The sequence below is a fragment of the Eublepharis macularius genome, chromosome 8, assembly GCF_028583425.1.
Source record: "Eublepharis macularius isolate TG4126 chromosome 8, MPM_Emac_v1.0, whole genome shotgun sequence".
NCBI lineage: Eukaryota > Metazoa > Chordata > Lepidosauria > Squamata > Eublepharidae > Eublepharis > Eublepharis macularius.
In genome coordinates this window covers 111,762,043-111,775,339 of record NC_072797.1, presented here as the reverse complement: position 1 = coordinate 111,775,339, position 13,297 = coordinate 111,762,043, and the positions used below count along the sequence as shown (strand labels likewise).

The 13,297-nt window shown below is 40.1% G+C and overlaps 1 protein-coding gene across 1 annotated transcript in view; it reads right to left on the bottom strand.

Moving 5' to 3' along the window:
• CNTLN (centlein) overlaps window positions 1–13,297 on the bottom strand; it is a 282,369-nt gene that overhangs the window by 80,014 nt on the left and 189,058 nt on the right. The window contains exons 16-18 of the mRNA XM_054986823.1: window positions 10,015–10,186; window positions 7,945–8,005; window positions 1,988–2,208 (exon numbers count right to left, since the gene is read on the bottom strand). Coding sequence (XP_054842798.1) covers window positions 1,988–2,208; window positions 7,945–8,005; window positions 10,015–10,186 — 454 coding nt within the window. The remainder of the gene's footprint in view (window positions 1–1,987; window positions 2,209–7,944; window positions 8,006–10,014; window positions 10,187–13,297) is intronic.

Here is a 13,297-nt window from a genome sequence, read left to right as displayed (position 1 = left end):
ACTACCATTAGACACAGGAGGTACAGGAAAAAACAAGCTTTAAAAAAAAAGAGTTTTCCTGAATTTTGCCAATAATTCTTCCATGGCATTTTTCTAAGGAACTCCTAAAAGATCAGATCCCATCACTTTTACATTAAGTAACAACTCCAGCTGTGATTTCTATACACTGATTGCAGAGCCTTACTACTTTACTTACAAACAGAAGGCCTTGCTTCAGTACTTCTGATGAGCCTTGGAAACTGCAGACCAAGTCCCAAATGTGCAGTCACCCTACAGTAATGCTGTAAAAAATATGAGGTGTATGGTTTTCTCTGCAAAGAAAACACAATGTGGACCCTGGAACTGTATGCAGAGATTGTAAATAAGCAAAAAAATTAGGTAAATCCCTGCATATTTCTGAGATTTGCAGTCTACATACATATACAATCATAGCGTATGTATGCAGCAATATACATAAAGCATTCCTGGTTTACATCTAAGAAACCAGCAGCCGTCAGCCAGTCCTCAGGTTGCTGGAACTGCAAAGTCTGTCTTAAAAATGAACATCTGGATCATTTAAATCTTAAATCTAGAGCTGATCTTATACCACCAGAGTCCATGGAGATTATGATAAGTACTGACTGCATGAACATCTGTCTATGTCGGTTAATGGACTTCCTTCAGTTCAGTTTAGTCAACAGGGTTATCTTGTCTGTGCATATTATGTTAACATTTGCAAATGCAATGTTATTATATTCCATTTAAGCCGAAGTCATGAATTAGGAAGAAATGTTACAGTTGCAAATTATAATTCTGCAACAAAATGTAAGAAAAAAATCAAATATTGTTATATTTGACAACTAGTTTTACTAATATTTACAATTTTGTCTGTTTCTGTGGTTTTTGTTTTTGCTTCCATAGTAATCTACAGATACTTTTGATAATAGCTTTTTTTACAATACTGCCAAACTGACCTGCAAACATAAGACTGCAACATAAAAGTTTGGGAGTGCTTGACAGTTATCTGCTGTTGCCCCTGGACTGACCGTCTCAACTCGCAGCATAGATCAGTTTCATATTCGGCACGCCCGCATGCGTGCGCGCACACACACCCACACAATGTCTTCTTAACACTTCTTCTTGAAACACAATGCTTCTTCTAAAATGCATAAGTTCCCAGCAATGACTTTTTAAAAAAAAATTTACCTCCATAATTTTCATTAGAAAGTAGCTTAAAAGTTTAGATTTTCCCTTTGGCAGCACTACTTCAAGCTTAACTCATTGCTGGTAGCAAATTCAAATTAGTTGCCAAGAAAAAAACAGAGTTAGAGTAGAACTCATAACTTATGCCCACGTTCCTGCAACTTCTTCATATAATTTTCTTTGGTTTGGAGAGCAATTGGTTTGGAGAGCAACTCCGTGTCTAGCATGTTACCCCTTGACAGCAAAGTCTGAAATGGAAAAAATGTACTTTCTTGTTTGCAAAATTACTAATGGTAGGACAGTAGAATGAAAGAGTACTAAAATATCTGCTCATACAAAGAGTGATCATTCCCACCCTGATGTCCCAGGTGTAGGCACATGGAAGCACATATGGTTACTTTATAGTATAGGGCAATACTCCTCCAGAGCAGAACAACACAGGAGGTCTGGCTGGCTTTGGCTGCAGATCAAAAAATCAACCACAGGGTGGTCTGGCCACCTTGGGTACACAGCATTGTGGGGTACTGATATTTTAAATTAAAATATTATATTAAAAAATTCCATTCCCCTGTAGCGACACAAAAACTGCACTGAAGCAGACTTTACTGGAAAGGGATAGTTTAGTTGCCCTAGGAAGCCAAAGGAGGCATAAGCGGTGGGGAGGGGGAATTATAGCAATATCAGGTTTCAGCCAAAAAAGTTGATATTCAACCTTTCAATTGATAAGAGATGGATTCATGATCAGTTTGATGACGGGATTTGTTTTTCTTGCATATCAAGACAGTAACAGCAGAAAAGTATTTACCTGAACAGTGTGCTTGCTGGCTTGAAGTCTTTGTTCAGTCAAATGCAGCTGAGATGTTAATTTTTTATTCTCTTCCTTAGACTTTTGGAGAGCAAATACTGTCGTTCTTTTTGAATTCTGTAGAACTGCTAATTGCTGCTGTAAGGATGTAATCCGTCCCCAGAGAGAAGCGGAGCAGCCAGGTTTCTGGATCACAGTATTTCTTTTCTTCTCTCTGTTTACTAAACATTGGTCACATTCGTCAGCAATTAATTTGAAAGCTTTCATAGATCATTCAAGAAATAGATCTCTTTTTTAGTGTCTGTAAGCATTCTATGGAATCCAGAAGTCAAACATGTGTTTCATTATCTAACTATTATTTATTAACTGATACATTAGTTTTAAATAATCAGCTACTAGAATTGAAAAGTCTGTCCAGATTTGCATCACAGCAGATTAAACATACCAGATTATGCACCTATGCTGACAAAAATGGCCAAATGAGATTTTACCACTGACCTGTTCTCTCCAGTGGCACTACTGACATAGGTGGTGTACTCCTGGCTCAGGACAGGAGGACATACGTAAAAGAGAAAGACTGTTCATGTCTTTTATGCAATATCCCAGATTAGAATTTCCACATTAGCAAGAACTAACACAGTACCAGAAAGATTACTCCAATTAATTCATCAATCAATGGCTTAAAATGGGAAATTATAACATTAACCACAACCACATTATCTCATGCCAGATTTACAAGAACACTGATATACTTAGGGTTAAAGACTCCAAAAGTCAGGATTCTACTATTTTCCCTTAATTATTTAATAACTGGAAGCAGCGTTAAGACTTTAAAAAGTGGGCTGGTTTAGCACAGAAGACAATTCAAGAAACAGAACTTTGAAAGAACTCAGTTGGTCATTCTCCACGTCAGGGTTCCCCTTCTCTTTTCTCCCTTCCTCCTCCATGGCCTTTCCTTAAATTTTTTTTTTGGTCTTAACAAGGGAGCTTTGACACGTGAAAGTTTACACCCTGATAATTTTGCTGGTCTCTAAGGTGCCACGGGAATCAGATCTTGCTGTTCTACTGCAGACCAACATGGCTACCCACCTAAAAACCATCTTTGTTTTTGTTTTTTTTAATTTCCCTTCTGTGATTCTTTTGCAAAGCGAGGAGGGAGGTATTGTGTTTGACTTCACCTTCTGCACCAGGAATTTTCCATTGGTGCTCACACCACTCCCTCTCAAAATCCCAAAGGTCCCTACAAGTTCAAAAACTTGAACTTGTAACTCCAAATTATCTCTGCTCCAAGTTATCTAACACTACTCTAACAATTCTCTAATATTTAAAGGCGCAACCAATGAACTAGACAAGGAAATAAGTATCTTCCATGCATAAGGTCAGAACCATAACAATTCCTGATGATGAGTCGGAAGGAAGGTAGCATAAAATCTTTAAATGAATTTAAAAGATAGAGAACCTGACACAGAGTTATTTCCTTAATAACTTCAGTGTAGTGGTGAAGAATGACAGGACTCTAATCTGGAGAACTAGGTTTGATTCCCCACTCCTCCACTTGAAGTAAGCTGGGTGACCTTAGGTCAGTCACGGCTCTTTCAGAGCTCTTTCAGCCCCACCCACCTGATTGTTGTGGGGATAATAATAACATACTTTGTAAACTGCTCTGAGTGGGTGTTAAGTTGTCCTGAAGGGCGGTATATAAATCGAATGTTATTATTATCTTTATTCTTTTGCCCCTCATAGCAGAAAATTTACATACATGTGTTCTGGTTTCTTTAAGTATCATGTAAAAATTCTGAGTATAAGAAACCCTAGAGGATGGCAGTCTGGTTTTTAAAGGACCTTTCATAGGGTTGGGGAGTGCTGGTTGCAGATGTAGGAATCTGGAATGGAAAGCATCTGCTTTTGAAGTCATAAAATGTATAAAGGCTACTATACTGTCAAGTATTTAGTACCCTGTGACTACAGCAGCTTTTGGATGGATCATTCCATTAGATTTTCAGATTCCCTGGAAGAAATGAGACTGAAACACAGATCATGATGTTATAGTCTCTGAGATGGTATTAAGGGTTCATCTTAGTAGAACTGTCAATTCCAGACCAAATGTGTTGGGCTTGCAGATCTTTCCATCAGGTCAATGATCAATTTGTTCAAAAGCAACCTGAGAAACCTCTTGCCAAACAAAGCAGATCGAGGAGGTTTGTACTGGATGGGGGATGAGAACTTAGGAATCTGAACTAGAGAAGCAGACAATTTAACGTAATATTAATTAACATCTGCCATTAAGACGCAATCAGAGAGAAGTTGCAAATGAATAGCTGATCTGAGAGCTCAGTTTCAGACTAACCAGGACAAAAGAGCTCTGACTAAGAGCTGAGGCTGATACATCCATAAAAAGACAAGGAAAATAACCAGCCTGACATCCCTAGAAAAAGGATAAAACTTGACAGTGTTTTTTTTCTCCCTGAGAAACTCCTCCCATTCACTTGGAAGAACATGTTCAAATACAGCCATCAAGCAGAAATGCCAGTTCATGCTTGGAGGTATTCACATTCATTTGTCAAGTGAAGGAGGAGAGGGTAGTGATTCTGAGAAGGACTGAAGATAAGCCCCAACTTCTTAGCTACACCACTGCATCCCACACATCACAGGAAGTAAGCACTGAGGGCGCTCTCGATGGTCAGACACTTCTACTTCTCCTTGATGGAATTATGACTCACGGATACTTGATCAGCAGGACAAGAGCTTGGCATGCTTTAAGTACAGGTAAATTTACTCATGTTTGGACAGCCTGTTCTCATTTTTGTCCTCTCCAGGCCCTATGATGCAAAAGGTAGCACAGAATGACAGGTGAAAGGCCCAGGCTCCCCTCTACCTGGGGCCTCTCTTTCACTGCACACGATTCAATCAAGCTGTTGGTGTGGCACTGAAGGGTGGCAAGAATGTTCCTCTGCTAGATAAAATGGGAGCTGCAGGACACTATGCAGATCATCACCCTGTCAGTCTGAGGGAGAAAGCTGACTCGGAAGAGCAGTGGCTCATTTCTCAGTCCACCAACTGTGAATTAGCAGTCCAAATAAGATCCTTGTGGAATATCTATACTGAGATTACAAAGCAAAAACAAACAAAACCACCTCCTTCTGGTCAGAAACAGTATCTGAAAGAAAGTGTGGAATTTTCCTAGATGAAACATTTCTTCTTTTCTATATACTGGCCTCTTTTCCTGAACTGGAGGCACAGACCACACATTACAGAGCAGCACAGAAGGCAACTTAGAGAACATCCATGTATTCTCTAGGAGGCAATCCCCTTACATGCCAAGTTTTTAAAAGGAAGTCTGAAAGAGGTCTTAGGGATATGACTGAGCTTTCAGCACAAAGCCCTTCCATATCCCTCTCCTCAGGGATTTCTTGGTTCCATGGTGCCATGGCCCTGCCTCGGGCCAATAACTTACCACCTGCCCTCGAGTCTTCTTCAGAGGACGAGGAGCTCAAGGAGCTGGCAGAGCAAGCTTCTACCAGCAGAGCATGGGAAACTCCGTCAGCAGAGAGGACTGAGCTGCCCGAGCCAGCCGCAAGGAAGAGGAGGAACCAGGCAAGGGCAGTGGTTTGGAAATGGTGTCAGAGCGCATGATTACAAGTCCAGAGCAGGGTGAGATTGAGCTCCGAAAGCAAGGCAGTGCAATCAGGCCCAGAGGAGACACCTGCGCCCTAGCCTCTTAACCAGAGCAGAGGATAAAACAGAGATGCTGAGCAGGGCTCAGTGTGGAAGCAACATAGCTCGCCACTCCCAGTGACCTGAGCCTGGCGCCTAGAAGCCTGTGTCCTTGCCGTGTACCTTGCCTTGCCCCTTGCCTCATCTGGATCGAATCTCTGGACTCTGACCTCGGCATAGTTACTGGACTATGATGAGGAAAACTCAGCATGGGTTCTGTAAGGGAAGATCTTGTCTCACCAATCTGTTAGAGTTCTTTGAGGGAGTGAACAAACAAGTGGACAAGGGAGACCTGATAGATATTGTTTATCTTGACTTCCAGAAAGCTTTTGACAAAGTTCCTCATCAAAGGCTCCTAAGTAAGCTCAGTAGCTATGGGATAAAGGGCCAAGTCCTCTTGTGGATTGAAAACTGGCTAATTAATAGGAAACAGAGAGTGAGTATAAACGGGCACTTCTCACAGTGGAGGGTGGTGAGCAGTGGGGTGCCACAGGGGTCGGTATTGGGTCCAATGCTTTTTAACTTGTTTATTAATGATTTGGAATTGGGATTAAGCAGTGAAGTGGCTAAATTTGCAGATGACACGAAATTGTTCAGGGTGGTGAAAGCCAGAGAGGATTGTGAGGCACTCCAAAGGGATCTGTCGAGGCTAGAAGAGTGGGCATCCATGTGGCAAATGAGGTTCAATGTAGCCAAGTGCAAAGTAATGCACATTGGAACCAAAAATCCAAAATATAAATACAAGTTGATGGGGTCTGAACTGGCGGAGACTGACCAAGAGAGAGATCTTGGAGTCATGATAGATAACTCACTAAAAACGTCAGCACAGTGTGCGACTGCCATAAAAAAAGCTAATGCTATGCTAGGGGTTATTAGGAAAGGGATTGAAAACAAATCAGCCGGTATCATAATGCCTCTGTATAAATCGATGGTGAGGCCTCATTTGGAGTACTGTGTACAGTTCTGGTCGCCACACCTTAAAAAAGATATCATAGCACTGGAAAAAGTACAGAGAAGGGCAACTAAAATGATTAAAGGGTTGGAACACTTTCCCTATGAGGAAAGATTGAGGCGCTTGGGGCTCTTTAGCCTGGAGAAAAGACGACTGAGGGGAGACATGATAGAGGTTTACAAGATAATGCACGGGTTAGAGAAGGTCGAGAAAGATGTGTTTTTCTCCCTTTCTCACAATACAAGAACTCGTGGGCACTCTATGAAATTATTGAGCAGTCGGGTTAGAACAGATAGAAGAAAATACTACTTTACACAAAGGGTGATAAACACATGGAATTCGTTGCCACAGGAGGTGGTGGCAGCTACAAGCATTGCCAGCTTCAAGAGGGGACTGGACAAATATATGGAGCAGAGGTCCATCAGTGGCTATTAGCCACAGGAGATAGATGGTATTCTCTTTGTGGGGAGGTGGTGCTCTGTTGTCTTGGTGCTGGAAGGAAGGCAGTGGGAGGGCTTCTGGTGTCCTGGCCTCACTGACAGTCCTTTAGATGGCACTGGATTTCTAGCCACTGTGTGTGACAGAATGTTGGACTGGATGGGCCACTGGCCTGATCCAACATGGCTTTGCTTATGTTCTTATGTTCTTATGACTCTCTCTCGTCTGCTCCCCCTTGGACTGAACTTGCAGCTTATGACCTTGACTTGTCTTCTGACTGCGCTTCTGCCTGCTGATTATCAGACTGACTTATTTGTGTGTGACTCTGGACTGCCTGACTACTCGAAAGCCACTGCGCCCACCAGGTGCCTCCAGCGAGCCCAGCCCCTGAGCGCAACACATAATGACAACATCCACATTATACTGAATCAGCACTGATGCAGCCATCAACAATGCCATCCAGGACTGCCATCTTCATCAATATGTTCTCCATATGTTTCCCTCAGGACGATGTGGGATTCAAGTGGATAGAAAAGTGGAAGCCAGGCCATCTTGGACCCCATTTCAACCCTGGTCAACTGCCTTTAATTGGTCAAAGGCTTCTCTCCCCCGATGTTTTGCAAATTAATTAGCCTAATATGAATTATAATTTTAATTCTCGAAATCCAGGTAATGGGATGTGGTGAGAAAAGAGAAGTATGATATTTAACTGGATTTGATCACATATGTTTAACTGTCTATACAAACATATATATATATATATATATATATATATATATATATATATATATATATATATGCAAAAACAATTCTGCTTTAAATAGCTATTGCAAAAAGTGTTTGAGACTCTTACCTTTACTAATGTGCACAGAATTAAGTGTCATCTTCTTTTGGTAATGGGCTAATTCTTTGTCCTGTGGCAGTCATAAAAACAAATAAGTACACAGAATGCACATAACATTTTTAAAGTTGAAGATTCTTCTTTCCTGCATCAACAAATCAGCAGGTGTGACATTTGAAGAGAAAAGCAACTTTGTTGGATTGCTGCTAGTAGGTTGTTTCATATTCTTGAGATCAATAGAAGAGACTGCTGAACATGCTCGTTAATAAGGTGAAAGCATAAAGTATATGGGAATGGTGCTTAATTGGAAAACTACTCCACAGATATCAAATGTTGGCATTTACCTAGTCCATCTCCAAAGTACACACTGCCATCACAGTATACTACAACTCATATATGTTGTACCCATCGTTAAGACTACATCCCAAGGCATCTAGTTCTTCTGTGGAGCTTACAGATCTTATCCTCTTAACATAGCATCAAAAACAGGTATCATTGAGTTCAGCAACAGCAACTAGAAAAGTATTAGTGAAAAAAATTACAGTGCTGGGGCTGACTGACTTCATCCAAAAGTTGCTTAAGAGCTCATTCATAATTTTTTAGAGCAGCGTAATTGCTGCTTCACTGTTGCTGGATGCCATGCCACTTTGATCCCATCTCTTAAGAGAACATGTCGGCTGAGTGAATCGCACAGATCCTTCCCCAGCTGACCAGAAAAGCCCAACATCATGTTATTGATTTCAAAAGAGGAAGTTTCTCAAAGGCTTAAGGGAAATGGTCAAAAGGAGGCTGAAAGGGAGAGAAAAAGGTTGAAATTTCTTTAGGACACTTCAGAGTTATTTAAAACCATAATAATAGAAGCTTGGAAAGAATGTATACCACAGATTACAAAAGCTATCATTAAATGCTAGAGGATGCCACCCTGGTTAACAAGTCAAAGAAGCCATAAAAGACCAGAATGTTACCTTTATACAAAGTGGAAACATCATTCAAATGAAGAAGAGAAGAAACACAGGCTCTGACAAAACTAATGTGAATTGATGACAAAGCAAGAAAAATAATTTGAGAAGTATATTGCTAAAATAATAATACAACTTAAAACAATTTATTTAAATTTATCAAAAGCAGGAAGCCAATGAGGAAGGCCATGGGAAATAGTATGCTGGCCTAGCTAGATCTTTTGTCTAATCCAGTGGGACTCTACTTATCTTTTGTTGACTATGCCTCACATAGTCTTTCCACCCACATGGTTACTCTTGTTAGATGTTATCAGAGCAGCATGAAATGCACTTTGGTAACGTTACAATCTCTTAAATGATCACAGAAGTGTTACTCTTCTGTTCATACCTGGGAGAACATGCAATTGCTTGGATCCACTAGTAGTTTTCACTGATGGAAGGGATTTCCATCAGTGGCATGTGATTGTCTCATCACATTTTACACTGGCCCCAGAAATGCTGCCCTTGGAAACAGGGAATCCCCCTAAGAATAACACTCATCACAGATCTACAGAAGGAAGGGAATTTTTGACCATTCATTTGTGGGAAACCTATAAATTCAGCCCTCTGTAGCCTCCAACAAATGCTTCTCAAGGCATTCAACTTGTAAACTAGAATACCCATACTCCTCTATTCTTGGATACCTGAGCAATCCCTCTACTAACAAAATTCTCTGCAAGGAGCTGAATGCTGTTGTCAAATACCACTAAACAAATTAATGCTGTTGTTGAAGAGAAATGAGAACAAACTTCCAATGGGAGTTTTTCCAGCCATATGTATCCCAGAAATTTACTTAGAAGTAGCTAAAATGGATATGTAAACAGGTTTAAAAAATGGTCAATATCTTTTTTTTAAAAGCGAGAATGACTACAAAAAAACTAGTAACACCATGAAATAATTACAGACTGTGTCCTATATGTAACTGCTGGAAATTAGACAGATTGTATATTAGACCTCTTCAGGAAAATGAACTGCAATTTCCTAATAATTGATAGAGGTGGGTTATTGCATTTGGTTAGCATTACGTATTTGTTGGTAACACTGAAAAGGCAGCAGAATTAAACATTCTCAAATCATACTTCACCTTTCTATGGCATGACTTGGTTGTGCTTTCTAATTGTACAGCAGAAGAAGGCATTTCATTCTGTTCCATCTTATTTTGCTCTTGCTCATCCTTCTTGCCCGCCAGTGGAATCTGCTGGGCTGCTTTTGCAGTTATTGACCCCAGATTTTTCACTGTTGGTATTTCAGGGTCACTAAAAATATGAAAACCATGAAAATTTACTATTCTTGGGACAGAAAGTCTTTTTAAAAACAGCCACTCAATGAATTTCAAACAGCAAAAAAAGAAAAGCCTCAAATGGCAAATGGCCAATAATAGTCAAGCAAAAATTTATTAGAAAAAAAATCATCTAAAGTAAAAAAAAATATAATTTCATTTTCTATCATCCTTTTAATATTATTTCTGCTTACAGCAAGCAAATGAAGAAGAGAATTTCCTGCATTCTACAGGGGGTTGGACAAGATGACCCTAGAGGTCCCTTCCAACCCTGCTTCTATGATTCTTCTGATCTTTCTCCATGCAATTTTCCTGTATTATTTGCCTGACTGGACTACTCAACACCTGACCCTTAGACATTGCTGCTCTATCTAAAATACTGAATAAGGTTTTCCTTTACCCCTGAAGAGTAGGTGCATATTGGGCAACAGCCTTGCAAGTCATTTATCTTTTTTCTGGAGACTGAGGCATGCACATTTTAGGCATTACACTTTCAGTGACCAAGGTATACTTTTTGACAGGCTATAGAGGCCTTAGCTTGAAAGAAGATTCAGTCTGGAATTGGATACAAATAGAACCTCTATCGATTCTTGCCTTAATTTCTCAGCTGGTTAGATCTTGCTAGTGCACAAGCCTACGGCTGAATTTTGGAATCCACCCTCTCCTCTTGCCAAATTTATCAAAAACTCCACTCATAAAGAATATAAAAGGTCCATCATTTTTTGTTTTGTTTGGCATTCCCTAACTAATCTGCTTTCCTGTGCATTTTAATTTCTGTTTTACAGATACAACCTTAAAGTCAATTTTAATGTCTTTCTAACTGTTCACTGTCTTGCTAGCCCTAGCTGGACAGAAAGGCGGAACACAAATGTTTTAAATAAATAAATAATTTATAAATATGAGAACAGTGGCTAGCTCATTTTAAGATCATACCACTTGGGTTCTTCAAATGTGACAACATTCAAGTTGGCCTTAAATGCTTCAATCTGAAATATTTGTTAATTGGTTGTCCTAAACATATGTTTAAATGGAATTAGGTTCGAATCCTGAGAGCACTGAATTAACAAATCTTATCCCTGCAGGCCACATGGCACCAATATCAATATTCTTGGCATCCTAGAAATCTGCATGGATAGTAGGTTAGGAGAACCTCAGGGTCTATATACAGGTGTGTATGAGACGGAACCCTCCACTCTCGTTCGTGGGCACTGACCCACAGCCACTCCAAGACCCCTAGAAGATAGGAAGGGCACTGTTCCTGTTCCTCTGAGGATTTTCAGCGTCTCGGTTTATCCTGAGGGAGCGCCCACATACAAGTTAACTCTTGACACAGGCTAAATAAAATAGGTTTAGGTTTACTGAATACAGGTTGCAGATAGTGATTGCAGAGCAGAATGGAGTCAGGCAATAGGCAAGCAAAATAAATAACACTTTCAGTTGCTTCGCTAAACATCTATCTGTCTAAATACTTAAAAGCTGGCTAACTTGCATCTCTGACATGGCTTCTTGGCTGGAAAGTTCTTACCAATAGGCTTAGTAGAGGAGTCCATTTCCTTGCCACACACCTCTAGACCTCCTGATGGTAGAAGGGCATGGAATCAAATCCTCTCTCACACATGATGGTAAGGCATTAGTGCATAGAGAGGTTCTACAGTGTACCAGACAGCCATCTTTTCTTTTCTATGTCAGCCCACTGATCATGAGCTGAGAACGCCAGATAACCAAAGCTGAATCCCTTGAGAACAGCAGAGGCTTGCAAGTGTGGTAATTAGCAAGCCAACACATTTTCCCCTAGCTAGGCCGGAACTGGACCTGCAAATAATTACAGCCTGAACCAAAGGCCGATGATCTTAAGGATTTTAAGGCTTAATGGCACTTTTCCCTTACAAAGTGGCAAAGTAGCAAAAATAAACAGAGCCACATAGTTGTACCCTATTGAGAAAGTTAATAATGTGAGCAAGTCTTGGAATTATGTGCTTCTTTCCTCTCACTGTGTGTCAAATACAATATTTTAATCAAGCAAAACCAAATTGATTTGTACGGAAACACCCTGATCTTGTGATTCTGTGCCCCTTCCAATCTAAAACAAAGATAAACCAGGTACAATCCAACCCAAATATTATTTACACCCTAACAAGGGGCAGGAGATGCCTGTGATTTATTCACATGATTAAAGCCAAGATTATCTGTAAAAATAAAACACCTGGCAGGGCCCATAGGACCATTTTTCCCTACCAGGTAATATTTCCTGCAGTTCCAATGATGTGTCAAAGCACTTAGCTATGAGCCCATGAAGCTCCCGTGTGAATGTATCCTAAGATGAATAGAGTTATTTTTAGGGAGTATAAAATCAGTATAATATTCCTAATAAAAGATACTGTTTAAACATTGGTAAACATACACCCCCAAGCACTGCACCCTCAAGCTGCAACTGTTGCCAGCCACACTTAGATGTTTGCTACCTTTGGCTTGCTGTTATGTCATCATTTGTTTTACTTGCCCCTTACGTGTGTCTACCTGCACAGCCAGCTGTAAAGCACAACTAAGAATACACTCCAGGAGATGAAGACTAGCCATGAACAAGTATGCAATCATATAGTCCCTTTTGGGTTCCTTGTTGCATCTTTTCTCTGAACTGTCAAATCTGACCTCTCTCTAAGAAGCTGGTAGCAGCATGTGGTTCCATGCTGAGTTACTGCAATCTTGGTCTGAAAATTAGTTCCAAGTTGGGTCACACTTTACCTTTGTGTTACATGGCGGAGGGTTAGGGGGGAGATATGGTGACTTTTTGCATTAGTGACTTTCCTGTTCAGAAAATGGGATTTCAGTACCAATGCTGGTAGGATGCTTAATTAAACAGTTGTAAGTTTGAACAACGGAAACAGCATGGAAATTTTAAAAAGATGCATCCTTTTTGTGGAAATTCTATATAAGATACTGTGAAAGAATAAGCAAACAGAGAATTGATAAAAAGCAAGCAGTAAAATATGGAGCCAATTCACTAAGCATCTAAACATATATACAGTTCTTTTGAAAATTCATAATGGATGATGCTATTATTAAATAGAGGTTTGAATCCTTGAAGTGT